General features: G+C 46.5%; 1 protein-coding gene across 1 annotated transcript in view; it reads right to left on the reverse strand.

Moving 5' to 3' along the window:
• Positions 1–20,210, reverse strand: part of LOC146062267 (cell adhesion molecule CEACAM5-like) — a 46,550-nt gene that overhangs the window by 11,730 nt on the left and 14,610 nt on the right. The window contains exons 4-6 of the mRNA XM_083174531.1: positions 14,815–14,895; positions 11,659–11,787; positions 4,689–4,768 (exon numbers count right to left, since the gene is read on the reverse strand). Of these exons, the coding sequence (XP_083030657.1) occupies positions 4,689–4,768; positions 11,659–11,787; positions 14,815–14,895 (290 nt within the window). The remainder of the gene's footprint in view (positions 1–4,688; positions 4,769–11,658; positions 11,788–14,814; positions 14,896–20,210) is intronic.

A 20,210-nucleotide genomic window follows, 5' to 3' on the forward strand; every position in this document is an offset into this window, starting at 1 on the left:
CCCCGTGTAGTGTGAGGAAAAAAATCTATGTTCTTATTGACCAAAAGTTCAAATTTTCATGAAAAAAGTTCAAAATGTATTGGGGTACATAAAAATAGCAGCACGATAATACAAAAATCCAGTGGATACAATAGAAAAATTGGAAGAAAACCCCAGAAGGGGGTGATGGGGGGATTTAACAATTCCAAAAAATATATATATATATAAAAAATAAAAAATAGAAAAAACAATGAAAAAAATAAAAATTATTTTAAAACATACATCAAGTACTGTTGGTAAGTGGCTGTTCACCCTCCTCAAATGATTATCAACGCATTTCGGTCTTGTGGACCTTTCTCAAGATATGTTTGAGGAGCCAGTATTTATATGGTGAACCGCCAATGCCTAAATACAGGAAATGAAATCACTACAGGAAATGGCCCTATTCAGGAAATGACCTGGTATTGTCATTAATTAATATATCATCACTTAAATTCATACAATCCTATATATGTTTCTAAAGACATTAAAGTATTTTCTACTTCCGGATATTTCTGAACACTACATATTGGAGTTCCTCTTTTTTTGTCTTTCTTACCTCATTTATGTACTTCATCTTGAGTCATTGAGGAAAGACATCAGAAGACAGATAGAACCCCAAGAAAGAAAGAAACCTTTTTAGGATTTCGCCTTACCTACTTCATGTGAGTTATGATACGCAGACTACCAACAATATACAACTCCCTGTGTTATGAAAATAAACCTTGATATGTTTACCTAGATATGTATTCTGTGAGTTCTTAGTACGCCCCTGGAATAATTATACTCACCCCACGTATAAAGTTATCCAGCTATACGTTTTATTACATCAAAAAGGAATCTACACATTGTCTATTCTTATTTATTTCTATATCACCGGAGTACACTCCTACTAATCGACCTAAAAAAGCTGAAAAAGAAAAGTACACACCAACCAGAAGTTAAAGAAACCGCTACAGGTTTGAAAATACACTTCCTTTCAGTGGGCAGTATTCAATGAGAAAATTCTCCGTGCATGGAGAGCGTTTTATTTCGCTCGCCATGCACTCTCTCCGTTTTTGCGGAGATTCTCCATGTTTGGAGATTCTCCGTCACGGCACTTTATCCACTATTCAATGTGGCTGATGCTCGCCGCCACTCGCGGCGAGTCTTAACCCGCGGCAGGGAGCTTTCAGGGAGCCGGGGGACGGAAGCAGCCAGAGAGATTAAAGTCTCCCTGGCTGCTCCAGAGGAATGTGGAGGGTAGGGGGGCTCCCCAGGACCCAGGCAGCACATGCTGCCACCCCCTATAGCCAGCGGGGGACCCAGTATTCACTGCACCCGATCGTGCATATTAACGATCAGGTGCAGTGAATATATGAATATCTAATGAGCGGCTCGAGCGCTCCGGCCCCCTGCTGGCTGCACTGTATAAAAAAAAATAAAAAATTAAAAAAAATATTTATTTTATAAAATATTATATTTTTTTAAAAATTAAATATATATTCATGTGCTATAAGCACATGAATAAAAATAACATGCCCCTTCACAGAAAAAAAAAACCTGATTTTTTTACACCAAAATTAAAAAAAAAAACCTTTTAGTTTAAAAGTTCACATTCCAGCTCCCCATCAAAAGATGCAAAAGATGGAGAATTGCTACACGGAGAGACACGGAGAAAATCACTTAGAAAGACGGAGAATATTTCACATTGAATAGGGTGGTTCACTTTTGGAGAGCAAAATGCTCCGTCCAAGGCGAAAAAAGCAAAAATTCTCCATAAAACACGGAGAATTTTTCTCATTGAATACTGCCCAGTGAGTTGGGTTACGCCCATCACCTTAAGACACATTTGCATCCATATATATATTTATTGGTTGTTCACGTATCCATCTAATCACTTGTTTTCTATGTTTTCACTTTTTTTATGTATCACGGAATTAATATTTTCATGAGTCACCTTCATGAATGATCCTCTGCTTAAAAGAAAGAATACATAACACACAATGAATCACATCAGAATTGTATATTTTTATTCCATGTTTATTCACATATTATTTTTTTAACAACTGTAATTACATGCGCCTCCTGAGGAGCCTCCCCCAAATTCTATTTTGGCCCAAAACTTTCATCAAAGGTGTAGGTGACACCTAGGGGGATCCTCTTCTAAAGCTGCATTGCGCCACTAGAGATTGCTATTCAACCTTCCATTTCCAACTTTTTTACCATTGCCTTTCCAACTACACACCCCAGGATGGCTTGCACTGGTTTCCCAATGAATGGTTAGATGAGTAAATAGAAAAATAAATAACGTGTGCAGTACCTCTTGATCCCCCATTCCCATGGTGCTGGGTGCTCATTGGAGCAGGGTTCAATGTTCCTCTGACTTGTTAGGTTGGGCGTGTGTGGAAGAGGAAATTGAGGGTGACAGTGGTGGTGGTAAGGGGAGCCCCATCTGGCTGCTCCTCTCTTCTTCCAGTTGCCTTGCTCCCACCACTGCTGGGTCTGTATCTGGAGGACTGTTGGCTCACCCATCGATTACACCCACATACTCTGACAAGCTCTAAGTACAGCTAGGATGTAACAGGCTGTAGCTTTTCTTCCATATTAAGGGGGAAGGCAGCTTCCTTTTTCAACATGGTGAGGGAGTGTGAATGTATTTTGTAGGGAGATATTGATAGTGGGTGGGGTAACCCCACTGCCTGCTTCTCCATCCTTCAGGCTGCCTCGCTCCTCATCACTGCCTACTGGTTCACCCATAGATTGCATGCATGCACTATGTTGAGCATATGGCATAGCTGGGGCAGTCACAGGTGATTATCTTTCCCCTGTCCTTTGAGGGGGCAGCTATTCTTGTACACCCCTAGGCATCTGGGGTGTGGGAAAGGAGATGGAGGATGACAGTGGTGGTGGGAGAGGGTACTCCCTCTGGCTGCTCCTCTGCCCTCCTGGCTGCCTTGCTTCCTACCTCCATGAAGTTCAGATGGCTATTGGCTCACCCATTGATCGCTCTCTAGCAAGTGTGTGGCATGGATTGGGTTGTCCCAGGCAGTTGCCTTTACTCTGTTCTTGGAGGTTGGCACAGCTGCCTTTGTCCCTATTGGTTCAACCATCGATTGCACTTGCACACTCCAGTGAGCACTTGGCATGGCTGAGGCTGTCACAGGCAGCTGCCTTTGTCACCCACTAGGTGGCAGGGGTGCGATAGAGGTGCTTGGTGTTGGTGGGTAGGAGGATGGTACCTGCCCCGGCTCCCCTTAGGGTTCTACACCAGGTTGGACTGTCCTCATTGTGTTCCCAAAGGCTGTATTGCTGAACATTGGATTGTCAATTTACTAATATTGAATATAAGCTGGGTTTAGACAATTTGACCCTACTGATGAGGTGTTGTCATGATAGAAATCCTGTTAAATATGAGGGGAACCACAGACTCATACATTTGGTGTATGTGCTTGACTGAGGTGCAAAAGCTACCATCTGTGGGATTATAAGTCAAAATCCTCCTAAGTGTGACAATACTACAGTGCTGCTTAGGGTAGCTGGTCCAACTCGCCTTGGTGGCCAGGGTCCAGTTCAAAGGACCATTTACCTTGTGGATAGAAGTGAGATAACCCCAATGTGTGGACAGATGTAGGCAGTGCATTGCATGTTTGCTAGATAACCATTGCTAAATCACTTGTACATGTCCTGATTCTTGTTCAGGGTTATTTGCATAGCATGATCTATTGAAAGTTATCCCTCGAGCCAAGACTTTGTCAACTATAGGGGTGGGCAAGTGGGGCATCCTTTGCCTGCGCAACCGCTACAGCGCACGGCTGGTGGGCAACTTGACCAGCCTCAGATTTTTCCAGGCCATACCATGGTAGAAAGCCTCGAAAGTTCGGGCCCACCACTTGGAAGGAGACTATTAAGTTGGCAAATGGCACATGAGGTGGGGTTCTTATTTTTTTCTTTATTTCTTGTTATATTTTAGGGGGGTAGAGTCATTTTTTTTCCGCTTTTTCATTTCAGGTTTTTTTTTTTAAAAAGACATTTTCTTTTCTTGTTGAGGGGGATGGGTGTTTTTGATGTATATATTTTGTTGTTGTTTTTTTTCTTTGTTATTGTGCTCTGTTTTGTTTTTGTTTTGTTTTGGTGCTAGTACCACCATCTGGAAATTGTTGCGCAAAATTAATTATGATGATGTGATACCCGTGATCAAGTGGGACCACTGCATCATGCAGTACAGGCAGCTCCTATACAGCGAAAAAGGGGTCTGATGGTGGCAAACACGAGTATAGCAGTCAGAAGCTCCAAGAGGTGGGGCAACTCACTCAATTTTGTGGAGTATGGAAGATTTAATTTGCTTGCCCTGCTCCCTCTTTTCCCACATATCCTCCATCAGCTATAAGGGTGTCCTCTAACGGCTGGTCCTTGTAATAGATTTTTCTTGCAAATCTTCATGGTGCAATGTGGCCACAATCCCCCCCAACAGGCGCTAACCTGCTGATCATGATATTTGTGTGTAAGGAAAAAGTTGTATACGCGAGGGATGTTCTAAACATGGGTCCCAGTGAGGTCACAAAAATTTGTGTGTTTGTTTGTGTGTTGGATGAGAGTGGATTTGGGGAGAGGAGAGGGAAAGCCAGTGCCATGGACAACAGCTAATAAGTGTAAGATACTGTTGTTAACGCTTCTAATAAGTCACATACCGTATAAAGAGAAGTGGTGTAGATTGGGACATCAGGTGCATAGGATACAGATGATGGCAGTTTTCCAAAAGTTTCTGTGTCTATAATGCCAAATACATATGTTTTTTTTTATTATTTTACTTTGTTTTATTCATTGTTATTCTCTAAATTTCACCCACAGTTCTCAATTAAGTCTCTTTTTGCAACACAATATTCATTACTCAGATAAAAAAAGAGAGAATTTACTTAGGGTCCTATTCATGGATGGGCGCAATTTACACCATTTTCAGATGGCCCTGTTCCTATGTAATGGAAGGGGTTCCAGAGTGCAATGAGTGATCCAAACACATCTCCAATGACCTTCCATGCACGCAGTTCGATGTCCAGCAGGTTAACTTTTACTGCTAGTAATGATTGGTGAAAGTGTTAGTGATAGGGAAGCATACCTCCTAGCTGTCCCACTTACAACGGGAACGTCCCGGTTTTCGGGGATGTTCCCACATCCCACCCGGGGCCGCCATTGTCCATTGCAGTGGGGGGGGCAGTTGGGAGTCCCCACAGCCTGACAAGAATAGACGCTGTTCTCATGCACACGCATACCCTCCAACATCTGAGGGGAAGAATTCGGTACACAATAGGAAAGGGGGCGTTACCACTGTGAAAGGGGCGTGTCCACTGGGAAAGGGGCGTGGTAAAGCCTCCTTTCCTATACTTACAATAGTAAAGTTTGTGTGCAGCCTGGCTGAGCACCCTGCCCAGCACCTGAGCTCATGTCACATGTTGGTTTGGTGGGCTGTTGGCATATTAAATAAGTATATTTAATATACATTTTATAAATAAGTATATTAAATATACTTATTTAATATGCCAGCAGCCCACCAAACCAACATGTGACATGAGCTGCAGCAGGTCATGCATCACACCACGATTTTAGAAGAGTCACTCGTCAAAACACGGAGCCGGGGAAAGTTACAGCCAGAGCCACACTTGCTGCACTTCACTTACAGTGTGTGCTGGCAGCTGACTCCGACCTCCGATGATATCGCTGGCGGCCATGCAAGATGATCCCCCACAGTTTGTGTCCGGTGAGCGCCGGGGCTGGCCACCATACCCCTCACTTAGTCAGCGATGCAGTTGATTCGCGCCTTTCCCATGAGTGGCAGGTGCGCGTTGCCGGCGCGTGACGTCATGGCGCACGTCACCGGCCTGCGCATTGTACTATTGGGAATGGGGTAAACAGGGGGAGTAGAGGGGATAGCTCAGCCGGCGCAGTCTGTTGATCCAGGCAGCCCACGGAGCCGGGGAAAAGATGAAGGTTAGCTACATTATGCAGCGAATGTGACCGCTGAAAAAGCGGTACATTCGGTACAACTGCAATTTGCCGGTACAAACTGTTAAAAAACGGTACTGTACCTGCAAATTCGGTACAGTTGGAGGGTATGCGCACAGCGTCTATTCAGCGCCGTGGAAAACGGGTGCACAGCCTGAGGACGCGTCATCCCGCAAGGTCACGCCCCATTTTCAAAGGCCCCGCCTCCTTTTTGTGAATGCGCGCGGCTTTGCTGCGCAGGAGAACCGATCTCCACCAGGGAAAAGTTGGGAGGTATGCAAAAAACAAAAACAGAATTGTTACCTAGCTTTCTGGCAAAGTATCTGTTATGCAGGGCTCCCGCAATGCTGTATTCTCCTGTTCTTCTCTGCAAAGCTTGGAACCAACAGCCAGGTCTGTTCTGCGCAGCTAAGTTTGGTGGATGCTGCAGGGGCTGCAGGGATAGCAATGGGGATTGGAGCAAGTGCTGTGTGCCGGGCAGGGAGCAGGGAAGCATTGATTGTGTTTATGTTCAGATTATGCCGTTGTGAGATGCAAAAGTAAAGTATGATGATGTAATTCAGGTAAAGAGTGGGGAGCACCAATGGAGAAATGAGAAGCTTCCTACTGTAGCCTACGCTATGAATGGCATTAAGCAGAGAAAAACCTTGTTTTCCACAAAACAGGGAGTCGCTATCTGGTGGCTATTTGGAAACCATCTCCTCTGATTGTCTGAAGACCCCAACCAGTATATTCCGAGTTTCCGGTCCTATAGATCCAGTCCTGCTGATTAGGTGCAGCTTTGTTTCTAGCCGTTCTGACTTTCTTCAGTTACTTCAAAGGAGACATTCTTTAGTTTACAGCCTTACTGGCTTTCTCCAGTTATTGCCCGGAAAGCAATCCTTAGTTTTCATTGTTGCTAAGTAGACATTCTTCAGATATCCAGTACTCCGGGTCCTGCATCCAGAGTTATTTCAAAATCCTCGGATCAGGTGTCTAGTATTATTCCTGGAGTTCCCGGTTCTGGTACTCTGTGTCTCAGATATCCAGCACTGGTCCACTGCGGTCACGACCGGGTCACCAAAACCCCAATCATGACACACCCGCCCTATTGTTCATCTGGCCCTGGCTATGCCCCTTAATGGTACCTAGTCCTATGAAGCACTGCCTCAGTTGTCCAGAGTGGGATAATTTGTATCAGCTCACCCACCCTGCATAGAACTGATGCACTTTGTGATGTAATTGGCTACTTATTAAATGTCAGAAAATCATTGAGCGTGTAAAAATAACAGTCAGTCCACTGGTTCCTGCAGTTCTACACATTGAACTAATAGAAGAAAAAAAAACATACTGTACACCAGTGGTTCCCAAACTTTTTTGCATCATGGCACACTAGATTATCAGAATATTTGTCAAGACACCCCTAGGTGCAAAGTTTGCTACCGAGAATTTCAGAAAACTAAATTAAATAAGTTGTGCTTATATGTCATCCTTAGGTCCAATTATGTGGTGAGGGACAGAATTCACTTCTGTTTATCCACATATTTGAAAACTAAAAGCCACCAGCACTGATTTTGCCTATTACATTGACCATAAATAATTTGAATTGGTTATGGACAACCAAACCGAGGCACCCCCAGTGGCAAACGCAGGATTTTCAGAAGGGGGTTTCCAGGGGGCGGAGCAAAGCACGGAGATGGACACTTAGGTGACCCAGTATATGCCGGGTCAGTTAAAGTATTATAGATAGACCAAATGTATATAAATAATAATAATAATAATAATAAAAAAAAAAAAAATATATATATATATACACACACACACACACATATATATATATACATATATACATACATACATACAGGGGCGTCAACAGCAGTGTAGACTTCTGGGCATAGCAATGTATTGGGGCACCTACCGATCCTCCAGCGGTAGAGGTGGGGGAAGCTTTGATGTCCACCGGGTGGTAGGGGGTATTATATCAACCGCTCAACATGTAGGGCCTGGATCAGTAATTTCCACAAATTACCCCTTTACTGCACAGATGGTGGGAGATGGGGTGGGAAAAGGGGGCATTGGGCTGAATGAAGGGGCCCTGATACATAACTTCCAGGGTGGTAGAGGATGTTTAATATGCAGAGGAGGGGTGTATACTGGAGTGGGCTTATTATTCATAATTTTCTGGTGGGAGGATAGCTTGCTTGACTGCAGATATCTCCAGTTCCCAGAAATAGATTTCTAAGATTTTAATGGAATTAAAAACTAGAGAATCCCACCTACCAAATGGTATTGGGGACTAGGGGATGAGAGTTCAGGAGGCAGAGCAATCTGCCAACGAGAATATAAAACTACATACCAAGTGTGTGGAGCTGGAGCAGTAACCAGCTGCTAGAGGGCTAATATCTCTGGTTCTGAGCACAGTAGAGACAAGCTGCTAGTGTTCATCAAAGGGGGAGAGTCACAGATTTTGCAATATACCCTCAGAAAAACTCTAAGTCAGACAGAACCTGAAATATCTCACTGGGAAGAGCAATTAACAGGCTTGGATGGGGACCACTGCTTTGAAGTCAGATATCTCCGGTTCCCAATGGCTGATTTTTAAAATTCTTGTACCCATGGAAAGAGGGGACCCTCAGCTTTCAGCCTAGGGCCCTTAGACTCCTGGGGGGGTTTCTGGGTACTCAGAAACCCCCCCCTGCGTGCGCTACTGACCCCTGCAAGTGCTCCAAGGCACCCCAGGAAGCCTAGGCTCACAGTTTGGGAACCACTGCTGTACACTATTAGAAAATACTTTCTTAGAAATTCTAATTCCCTTGTTCCCATGTTTATTGAACGTCTAACCCCACAGTGATTTTCCTTTCCTGTAGTAATTCAAGGGATTTAAATTGCTCTGACAAGGCAAAATCTGTTCCTAAATGAGCCCCAATTGGATGGATAGAAAGGGGTCTGGGAATCAGGGAAGCATTCCTTTGTTTGTACTGTATGTACGGAGTGTGAGCTCATGGGCTATGGATAAACTACTTTTTTAAATTTCTAATAAATAATATATTACTATAAGTGTAACAAGTGGAAGCAGAAAGCCTGGCTGGCATGGCATGCTGTTTTTCTCACTTATAATACTACTACTACTACTACTACTACTACTACTTCTACTACTACTATTACTACTACTACTTCTACTACTACTTCTACTACTACTACTAATAATAATAATAAGCCCATTACAGTAGCTTAGAAAGTGTCTCAGTGTTAATTAGCACAGGCCTAATTTTGAGAAAGGTGGCTTCCAGAGATTCCAATTGTCTCGGGAATTTGTCCCGATGGTGACCAGTCTGGGACTGATTCACAGGGTTGCCCACATTTATTATTTATTTAATCTTTTTAATGAAATATTATAAATCATAAAGAAACTAATGATTATAACTGCAGCATCTTCATCTTGGCTGTATCAAGGCACCAGTGGCATGCGGTGGGGTGAGGCAGGTGAGACACAGCCTTTCCTGTCATACTAGAGTATTTGCTGGCGTTTTGAATTTATAAAGTATTTAAAAAATGTATAGAATATATATATATTTTATAGTCAAAATTGTGGAGTAAAAAGTCTATGGCAGGTGAGGGCTACCTTTTCTGCACATCTCTTATCAAAACTCAGTGACTCTCCAGCAGTGTATACTGCTACACATGTGGCATGCATTTCATAGCTGAGGACCAGGGCTTTCCAACGAGCCCAGCCCCGTGTCTCTAGCCCCCCAGGAACCAGAGATATCGCCTGGCAAAGCTGTAACTCTTTCCCCATAGGATAATATGGGACCGTTAATTCCGACCCCCACCCGGTTCCAATGGCTGCCAGTTCCCCACTGGCATCACAGAAGGTTGTGGTTCAGTTCAATTCCAAATCGCTGGGCCTTCAATCTGATACCAGGCTGGTCCATATCGGTCAATTGGTTCCAGAGATATTGCTGCAAACCAAATTTTTCATTTTTGAAATGTAATTTCATGGCTGTTCAGGTTGAGGGCAGATTACTCTGGAACCAAACGTTATAGTTTCACGGGACCAAAATCATTCAAAGCTCACTCAAAAGTTCTTCAGTATGATACTTGTCTTATGTAAATGGATCAGTTGGTTCCGAAGATATAGCCGGTCAAATTAGATAACTGGTTAAAGGGGGGAGGGGTGGTTTTCTCTCCCCCTCACACCAGAAAATGCAGGGCCTAGGCTGTTGTAAAAGGGGCCAACCCGGGAATGCATTTTCTGGTGTGAAAGGGGTATTATTTCAAATAGCCGGGATGTGCAGTGCTCTGAATACAGCCAGGCTGTCAGTGGCTGTCACTGCTGCCTGGCAGCGGCTGTCCCCCATTTACCATGAGCATGTATTTCCCCTTGGCAATGAGCATGTAATCCCACATGGCAACGAGCATGGAACCTCTGGCAATGAGCATGGAACCCTTGGCAATGAGCATGTAGATAAGCAGCACTTATGTAGCATCATTTTTAATAGGCATTATGGTGTTTGGCATAATACGTAATGGACATAATGGAGTGTAACTTAACGTGTAATGGACATTATGGTATAAATGTTTAATGCGCGCCTTTGGCGCACAATGTCCCTGTTTATGAAGCGTATTGTGAATTTTGGCTTAATCTGTGTGGCATTATGTGAATTCTGGCTCAATCCTTGTGGCATTATGTGAATTTTGGCTCAGTCCGTGTGGCATTATGTGAATTTTGGCTCAATCTGTGTGGCATTATGTGAATTTTGGCTCAATCTGTGTGGCATTATGTGAATTTTGGATGAATCCGTATGGCATTTTATGAATTTTGGCTCAATCCATGTGGCAGTATGTGAATTTTGACACAATCCATATGACATTATGAGAATGTTGGCTCAATCCATTTGCATTATATGAATTTTGGCTCAATCCGTGTGTTATTGTGTGAATTTTGGCTCAATCCGTGTGGCATTATGTGAATTTTGACACAATCCATGTGGCATTATTTGAAATTTGTTCAATCCATGTGGCATTATGTGAATTTTGGCTCAATCCGTGTGTTATTATGTGAACTTTGACTCAATCCATGTGGCATTATTTGAATTTTGGATCAATCCATGTGGCATTATGTGAATTTTGGCTCATTCCATTTGGCATCATGTGTAAGGGGCAAGTTTAATGGTGTCTAGTATTTTTTTGCATAATGTGTAGAAGTTGTATATGGTGTGGTACACTACACTCAAGGACACGTCCCCTTTTGAGTGGCCACACCCCCTTTTCTGGAGTGCGCCTTCAGCACATACACAACTACATTCTTCACTTTTGTCGCCATGGTGGGCCTGCATACTTTAAATGCCATGGCCTATTTTTAATCCCATTCCTACCCTCTCTCTGCCGCTCTCTTAGCATGTACACTGGCACCACTAACACAGACCCTCCCCCCACCCAAACCCTCTTTTATCATGGTGCCCCCCCCCCCTGTCATTTTATCCTGGATCCGCCCCTGCTGGCATGTACCCCATGGCTCATATATTGTGTGCATATCTGGCTCTGGTACTTGCCAGGGATTCCTCAGCCATTTACCTCACCACATGTCCCTGCAAGGCACTCAAAATCTTATTTTTGATATGACTATATTTTATGTTGCAACTGACTTAAGAAACTCAATGTTAATGACAATGTTTTACTTACTTTCGTAAACAGGTTCTTGTTGTTTTTTTCTACATTTCACCCAAACCAAAACCCCTGCAATGATAAATCCGATTACTGCTCCAACAACGGCTCCGAACACAATGAGGAAAGTTAAAGAATTTGCAGGGGCTGAAAGGCAAAGATACAGGAGTTTAGTCTGTGCAGTGTGTGATTTGCCAAGAGGCCCCACTACCCTTATAACAGAGCGGGATTAACCATGGGGCAACAGGGGCGGTTGGCCTAAGGCCCCCACACTAGCACTGGTGCGGTGGTGGTGGGTGGCAGGCAGCGGGGTCATGCAGCACGGAGTGGGCAGGGGGTTCCTGCAGCGGCTGTGCAATCAGCGACGGGGTCCCTGCAGTGGATGAGAAGTCAGCGGCGTGGTCCCTGTGGCGGATGGGAACTAGTAGCGCTATTAGTTTCCATCCGCCCCCGGGACTCCGCCACTGACTTCCCATCCGCCACAGCGACCCAGCCGCTGACTGTCCATCCGCCACACGGACCCCGCTGCCTCCACAGCGCTGCACAGACCACACTGCGGTTCTGCATGGATCCCCGCTGTCCGGATCCCCGCTGCCTGGCCCAGGTACCACCTGCCTCTGTCAGAGGGGGGGAGGCACCACAATTTTGTTGTCCAGGGCCCCCCAGACCTTAATCCGATCATGCCTTATATTGCCTGGCTCTGCTTCCCTATTTCCACATAAGAAAACAGTGCTGTTTTTGAGTTGCACACTGCTGCAACCTTTTGAGGGGTATATTTACTAAGATGGGGTTTTATTCAAGATGGAATGCTGCCCATAGCAACAATCAGATTATATCTATTATGTTATATAGAAGGTGCTAAATAAATAAGTAGAATCTGATTTGTTTCTTTGGGCAACATCCTGGGTGAGATGTAATAGGGTGCGATTTTTAGTCATGTTTTAAATCGCACTAAATCGAATGCAAAAAAAATTGCACATTTTTTTAAAAAACTCGCAAATGTAATAGGGTGCAATTTTTTTAGACAAAGTTGGAATTCACTTGCGATTTAGTGCAATTTTTAGTCATGAAAATGTGTGATTTTTTTGACATCTGCGAGTTTAGTAATGATAATGTACGATTTTTTAGACATGGCACGTGTGTAGAATTTATTTAAATAAAAAAAAAATGGCATGGGGTCCCCCTTCCTGAGCATAACCAGCCCTGGGCTCAAAGAACCGGTCCTGGTTTTTGAAATACTGGGGACAAGAAACATAGGGGATACCTAGGTTTTCTAAAGCCATCACCAGGCTCAAGGGCTTGTCTTTGTTTCCAAAATAAGGGGCACAAAATGACTAGGGTCCCCAATATTTTGAGAACCAGCACCAGGTCCAACAGGCCAGCAAGGTTATGCCACAGCCGGGGGACACTAATTATGTAAGGTTCCCCAGCCAAAGCATCATACCTCCTTACTGGTCATCCTGGGCAGGGACTCTGGGGGAGTCCAATGAAGGGGTCCCCCCTCCAGGATTAACCCTGCCCAAGCTGAAGGCCAGGGCTGTCCCAGATGTCCCTGTGGCAGTGGGCACCGGGCTGATAAATGGTTAGTAATAGATTAAACTATTGTGTAATGCTGTGGAACTATAAATCCCAGCAAGCCAGCACTGACTGCAGGTAAAAACGGAAGGAAAGATAAAGTGGCGATGGTTTGATGAAAAGATGTATAAACATTTAATAACAATTAAAAATCAAGATACAATTACACAAGTAAAAATGAAAAAAATAAAAATAATATGTATAAAACAATTGATTGATTGAATAATCTGGACCGGAAGCTGAATTGATGAAATAATGGATTGATACAGTCCCAGGGAATGCAGGGATGTGACAATAACTGAAGAAAGTCAAAGGCCCAGCGGGCTAATAATTACCACACAGTATCTCAGATGGTCCAATCCCAGGTGTGATTGCGATGGTATCCTCAAATAATTGCGGTGGTGGGGGACACAGTAGGTAATGTCCCGATGATGACAGGGTTTTCCCACTACGCTAGAGGTCCCAATTTGCGGCTAGTAAGGAGCAGGTGTCCTCAAGGCTGGTAAACTTGGATGTTGATTATAAGTGGCCAACCTCAATTCCTGCACTCGCTGTACACCAGATGACTGGCTAGGAGGGTAGCCGATGAATGTGGAATTGGTACAGATGTGAAGGTCTCACTGTCATGGGGTGACAGGCTGAGAAAGCGTGGGTGATAATTGGCAAGGTGATCCAAATGGGGGGGGGGGAGGGGAATGAGGGGAGATGAAATGGGTATCAGCTGGTCCGATCCAGAGGTACTCCTAACGCGTTTTGCTGCTTGAGGGGTGCAGCTTTTTCAAACCCCCCCCATCTGGATCACCTTGCCAGTTATCACCCACGCTTTCTCAGCCTGTCACCCCATGACAGTGAGACCTTCACATCTGTACCAATTCCACATTCATCGGCTACCATCCTAGCCAGTCATCTGGTGTACAGCGAGTTCTGTTTTAGCCTATTGGGGCTGACAACCCCTTTTCAAGTGGCAGCTCTTGGCGAAGCACCCTTGGTAGCGCCTGTCTGTGCACCCTAGGGAGCGCACAATCTTTCCACTGGCTGCAGGTACTTGGAGAACTACAAATTCCAGCATGCGGGGCATTTTTTTGCTGTTTTGCTGTTCAATCAACGGAGGGAAACCATCTGGTTCTTCCCCATCGATGGCAAAAGTATTTAACATCGGCCATGAACCATCTATGATTTTGAATCATCGATGGTCGATGGCCATCCCTAAAACAGAGCCCCAGCTGCCAGCTCTCCAGCTCCTCTGTCCTGATGTGATGCAGCCAGTCACTTCCTGTAAGTGCGAGCAGCGACGCACACCACACACACACACACAGCAGCACAGCAGTACGGCTGTCAACTCCCGTGTACATGCCTACCCCTGCCATTTCCAGACAATTGCGCACGCGCAGTCTGGATTATAATAGAGGGGTCGCAAAAACCGGGAGGGCTGAGGGGGATTGCGAGGCAGCGGGGGGCTCAGGCAAAAGTCGGGAGCCTCCCGCATTCAAGCTTGGCTTACACACATAATGCCTCCTGTAGTGCCACTTAATAATAAATAAGAAATTATACTCATTCTGAATTTATCATAGAGGAAGGTGCCATGTTATTTTGTATTACCTACTGCTTTTCCGGTCATGTCTACTGCCAATGTGGAATGTGTAAATGTTTTGATAGTTGTCAGAGTTTTGTCATCTGCAGCTGTAGAAAAAGAGAAATAATAAAAATTGAGGCAAATATGCAGGCGGCCTCCTCTATATGCCTATTTTGTTCTAATAATAAATAAGCAGACAAGCACAGGTATACTGTATGGGGCTCAGTTCAAAATCCACTAATCTGCTTTGAAATTCCTATAATCAGAATATAATAGTGAATAAAATGAATTCATGTTTTTTATGTATTTTTTATGGTGTGACAATATACATACACATAGGGTGACATTTAATAGGAGTCAATTTTTTTTGTTTGGCGGTTTCTAGTTAAAAAAAGGGCAAAAATCGCACGTTTTCAGAAATGCGCATATTTAATAGGTTGCGATTTGCGGCGAAAAAAAAATCGCAATATTTACCGCGAAAATAGCACATTTGGACCTGTCGATTTTGACTCACACTTAAAATTGCATCCAGATGTTTTCCCATTATAAAGTATACAAATCGTCTATTTAATGGGATGTGAATTTTAGTAAAGGTTACTAAAACTCGCAAAATAAATCATACTTGCCGACTTCTCAGCAGCCATTTGCGGGAGAGAGCAGCTTTTTACACTAAATAGGGGGCGTGGAAGCTCTGAAATGTAATTTGGATAGCTCCGCCCATGGCACCGCCCCATTTATGGCATTTAAATTGGGCGGGGCCATGGGTGGAGCTATTCAAATTACATTTCAGAGTGTACCATTAGCACTACATTGTGGAGTGAAGGTGGGGGGGGGGACAGCATGAGGAACCGTAATAAAGAAATCAGCGGTGAGAAAAGTGAGAGAAGCAGGAGGGAAGCAGCCAGCCGCTAGCTTACCATCTGATCTGCAGCACTGCCCTGTGCTGCTCTCGCTCACACCCCATGCTGCGCTGCTGCTGCCGCGGGTATGACCGTGTCCTGTGCAACAGAACCCCGGCCGGCCACTGCTGCTCCCACTCCTGCCTCGTGCTGCGCTGCTGATGCCGCTGCCGGGGCTATGACTGTCTGGTCCAACAGAACCCCGGCTGGCATTTAATAAGACAGCGGCGAGGTCGCAGTTAGCCCCTGCACTACGTGACTTGCGCATGCGCAGTCACTATTTCCCCCCCAAGCATGCTAAAAAGCGGGAGGATCCAACATATTACCGGGAGACCGGGACATAGGATCAAAAAGCGGGATACTCCAGCTAAATGCGGGAGGGTCGGCAACCCTGAAATAAATAGACCAGGTTCTGACTGGCGAATTTGTCAGAAACATGCACAGATCATTGAGATCTGTGCATGGTTCTGGTGTAAAAAAAGAGATAAAACCAAAAAGTGAAGAAAAAAAACTGTGTGGGGTCCCCCCTCCTGAGCATAACCAGCCCCGGGCTCAAAGAGCCGGTCCTGGTTTCATAAAATCACGGGGCTGAACAAATAGGGTTCCCCTGGATTTTACAAAACCAGCACCAGGCTCAAGGGCCGGTTCTGGTTCCCAAAATACGGGGGACAAAATGAGTAGGGGTCCCCCGTATTTCAAGAACCATTACCGGGCACAACCAGCCAGCAGGGTAATGCCACAGCCGGGGGAGACTTTTTTATATAAGTCCCCCCGGCCAAAGCATTCATCCCCCTGATCGGTCAGCATACGCAGGGGTCCTGAGGAAGTGGGGACCCCCCCAAAGAAGCCCCCCCCCCTCCAGAACTTACCTACCCATGCTGAAGCCCGGGGCTGTCCTCGATGCCCCTGAGCGGTGGGCATCGAGCTGATATTTGGTGTAAAAATAGATGAAAAACTATTGTCTTATACCGTGGAACTATGAGTCCCAGCAAGCCTCCCCCGCATGCTGGGACTTGGAGAACCACAAGTCCCAGCATGCGGGGCATTAAAGGGCCCGCTGGCACTTGTAGTTCCACAGTAAAATAAATAGTTAAATAAACACACACTGACACCCATTAAAAATAAAACTTTAATACATCCAAAGCCCATACATACTGATACTTACCTATCTTGAGCCCATCGGTAGGTCCCAGGGTCCAGTTCCGGTGCCTTGGTTCCGGGGCTGGTCCGGGGCTCCAGGGCTGAAGAGTCCGGGGTCCTGGATCCGAAGAAATCCATGGGGGACCTTTGGAAGGAAATCAGACTCTGACTTTCTTGGCTCCTGATTGGCCGCTAGGCGGCCAATAGAATCATTTGGATGAGAGGCGCGGAAGATGAAACATCTTTGCGCCTTTCACTCCAATTGTGTACCGGCGGTGGAGACGGCGGAGACGGAGAAGATGGAGAAGATGTCGGGATCTTCGCCAGAGGACCTGGGTGAGTAGAACTTCCTTCCACAGGTCCCCCATGGATTTCTTCGGATCCAGGACCCCGGACTCTTCAGCCCTTGAGCCCCGGACCAGCCCCGGAACCAAGGCACCGGAACCGGACCCTGGGACCTACCGACGGGCTCAAGATCAGTATGTATGGGCTTTGGATGTATTAAAGTTAAATTTTTAATGGGTATCAGTGTGTGTTTATTTAACTATTTATTTTACTGTGGAACTACAAGTGCCAGCAGGCCCTTTAATGCCCCGCATGCTGGGACTTGTGGTTCTCCAAGTCCCAGAATGCGGGGGGAGGCTTGCTGGGACTCATAGTTCCACGGTATAAGACAATAGTTTTTCATCTATTTTTTACACCAAATTTCAGCTCGATGCCCACAGCCCAGGGGCATTGAGGACAGCCCCGGGCTTCAGCATGGGCAGGTACGTTCTGGACAGTGGTGTAGCTAGGTGCCACGGCGCCCGGAGCAAGGGCATGTTTCGCGCCCCCCCTCCCCCCTCAATTCGTAGTAGGTGAGGCTCCTGCGCAGTGAAAAGTGGGCACAGACCAACATTATACCTAACACCGTAATGCCCATTGCACATTTTAGTGAACTTTGTAATTCCAATTACACATAAGCCCACACATGATGCCCATGACATACTATATAACTCTCTGCAATGCCCATGACATACTATATAACACTCGGCAATGCCCATAACATACTATATAACACTCCGCAATGCCCATGACATACTATATAACACTCTGCAATGCCCATGGCATACTATATAACACTCCGCAATGCCCATGACATACTATATAACACTCCGCAATGCCCATGGCATACTATATAACACACCGCAATGCCCATGACATACTATATAACACACTGCAATGCCCATGACATACTATTTAACACTCCGCAATGCCCATGACATACTATATAACACACCGCATTGCCCATGACATACTATATAACACACCATACACATTTGACACATAAGTGCCACTTACCTACATGCTCAACGCCAGGGGCTTCATGCTCAATGCCAAGGGGCTTCATGCTCGTTGCCAAGGGGCTTCATGCTCGATGCCAAGGGGGACTGAATTTGCTCGTTGCCAAGGGGAACAGAACTGTGCAGTGGCCCACTCCTGGCTCCCCGACGCTATTTTCAATTCAATGCACCGCCAGTAGTGTGTAGCAGGGAGGGAGCAGTAGTTTGCAGCAGGGAAGGAGGGTGCAGCAGGGTGGATTGCAGTAGTGTGCAGCAGGGTGGGTGCAGTAGGGTGGGTGGGTAGCTGCAGTAGGGTGGGTGGGTGGCTGCAGTAGGGTGGGAGGGTGGCTGCAGGAGGGTGGGAGGGTGGCTGCAGGAGGATGGGTGGGTGGCTACAGGTGGGTGGGTGGTTGCAGTTCTGCAGTAGGGTGAGAGGGTGGCTGCAAGAGGGTGGCTGGCTGCAGGAGGGTGGGAGCAGTAGTGTGCAACAGGGAGGGAGGGTGGGAGCAGTAGTGTGCAGCAGGGAGGGAGGGTGCAGCAGGGTGGATTGCAGTAGTGTGCAGCAGGGTGGGTGCAGTAGGGTGGGAGGGTGGCTCCAGTAGGGTGGGTGGGTAGCTGCAGTAGGGTGGGAGGGTGGCTGCAGTAGGGTGGGAGGGTGGCTGCAGGAGGGTGGGAGGGTGGCTGCAGGAGGATGGGTGGGTGGCTACAGGTGGGTGGGTGACTGCAGGATCTGCAGTAGGGTGGGAGGGTGGCTGCAAGAGGGTGGCTGGCTGCAGGAGGGTGGGTGCCTGGCTGCAGGAGGGTGGCTGCAGGAGGGTGGGTGCCTGGCTACAGGAGGGTGGGTGGGTGGCTGCAGGTGGGTGGGTGGCTGGCTGCAGGAGGGTGGGAGTACACGATGGCTACACACCCCCCACCTCCCCCTGTGCTGACACACTGACAGTCGATGCAGCTGTACACGACCTCTCCCCCTGTCAGTGTGTGTGTCCATGTGCGCACTGCCCGCCCGCTCACGGCTCCCCCGCTGTGTCCGGGAGAGAGACGCGCTGTGCTGCTATGCAATATTCATATCTCCCGCTGGACCACTAGCCAATAGGCGCTCGCGGTCCAGCAGCCACCAGTTGATTGGCTGCTGGACCGTAAGCGCCCATTGGCTAGTGGTCCAGCCAGCGGGAGATATGAATATTGCATAGCAGCACAGCGCGTCTCTCTCCTGGACACAGTGGGGGAGCCGCGAGCGGGCGGGCGGTGCACACATGGACACACACACTGACAGGGAGGGCTGGCAGGTAGCGGGCGGGCGAGCTGGCGGTGTCGGCACAGGCACAGCTCCGGCGCCATGCTATCTTCCTGCGCCCGGAGCGTGTGCTCCGCCGGCACCGCCCTCGCTACGCCTCTGGTTCTGGAGGGGGGGGCCTTCTTTGGGGGGGTCCCCACTTCCCCAGGACCCCTGCCCATGCTGACCGGTCAGGGGGATGAATGCTTTGGCCGGGGGGACTTGTATAAAAAGTCTCCCCCTGGATGTGGCATTACCCTGCTGGCTGGTTGGGCCCAGTGCTGGTTCTTGAAATACGGGGGACCCCTACTCATTTTGTCCCCCGTACTTTGGGAACCAGGAGCGCCCCTTGAGCCTGGTGCTGGTTTTGTAAAATCCAGGGGAACCCTATTTGTTCAGCCCCGTGATTTTATGAAACCAGGACCGGCTCTTTGAGCCGGGGGCTGGTTATGCTCAGCAGGGGGGACCCCACACAGTTTTGTTTTTTTTCACTTTTTTGTTATACCAAAATCATTTCTGAAAATGTGCCGATTTTCATGACTGAAAATCGCACATTTTCATGAATTAAAAAATCACTTTATATGGCATTTTATAGCGCTATTTTGCGCAAATTCGCATCTCATTAAATATGCGAAAATCAACCCAATAATGCGATTTTAAAAAATGCGATGTTGAGCGATTTTAAAACATGCCTAAAAATCGACCCCTATTAAATTTCGCCCCTAGTTTGGGGTTAGTTTACAGCAGTTTTTTTTTTTCATACACTGCAGATATAAAGCAATTCCCAT

The sequence above is a fragment of the Crinia signifera genome, chromosome 1 (genome assembly GCF_055691185.1).
Source record: "Crinia signifera chromosome 1, ASM5569118v1, whole genome shotgun sequence".
Taxonomy (NCBI): Eukaryota; Metazoa; Chordata; class Amphibia; order Anura; family Myobatrachidae; genus Crinia; species Crinia signifera.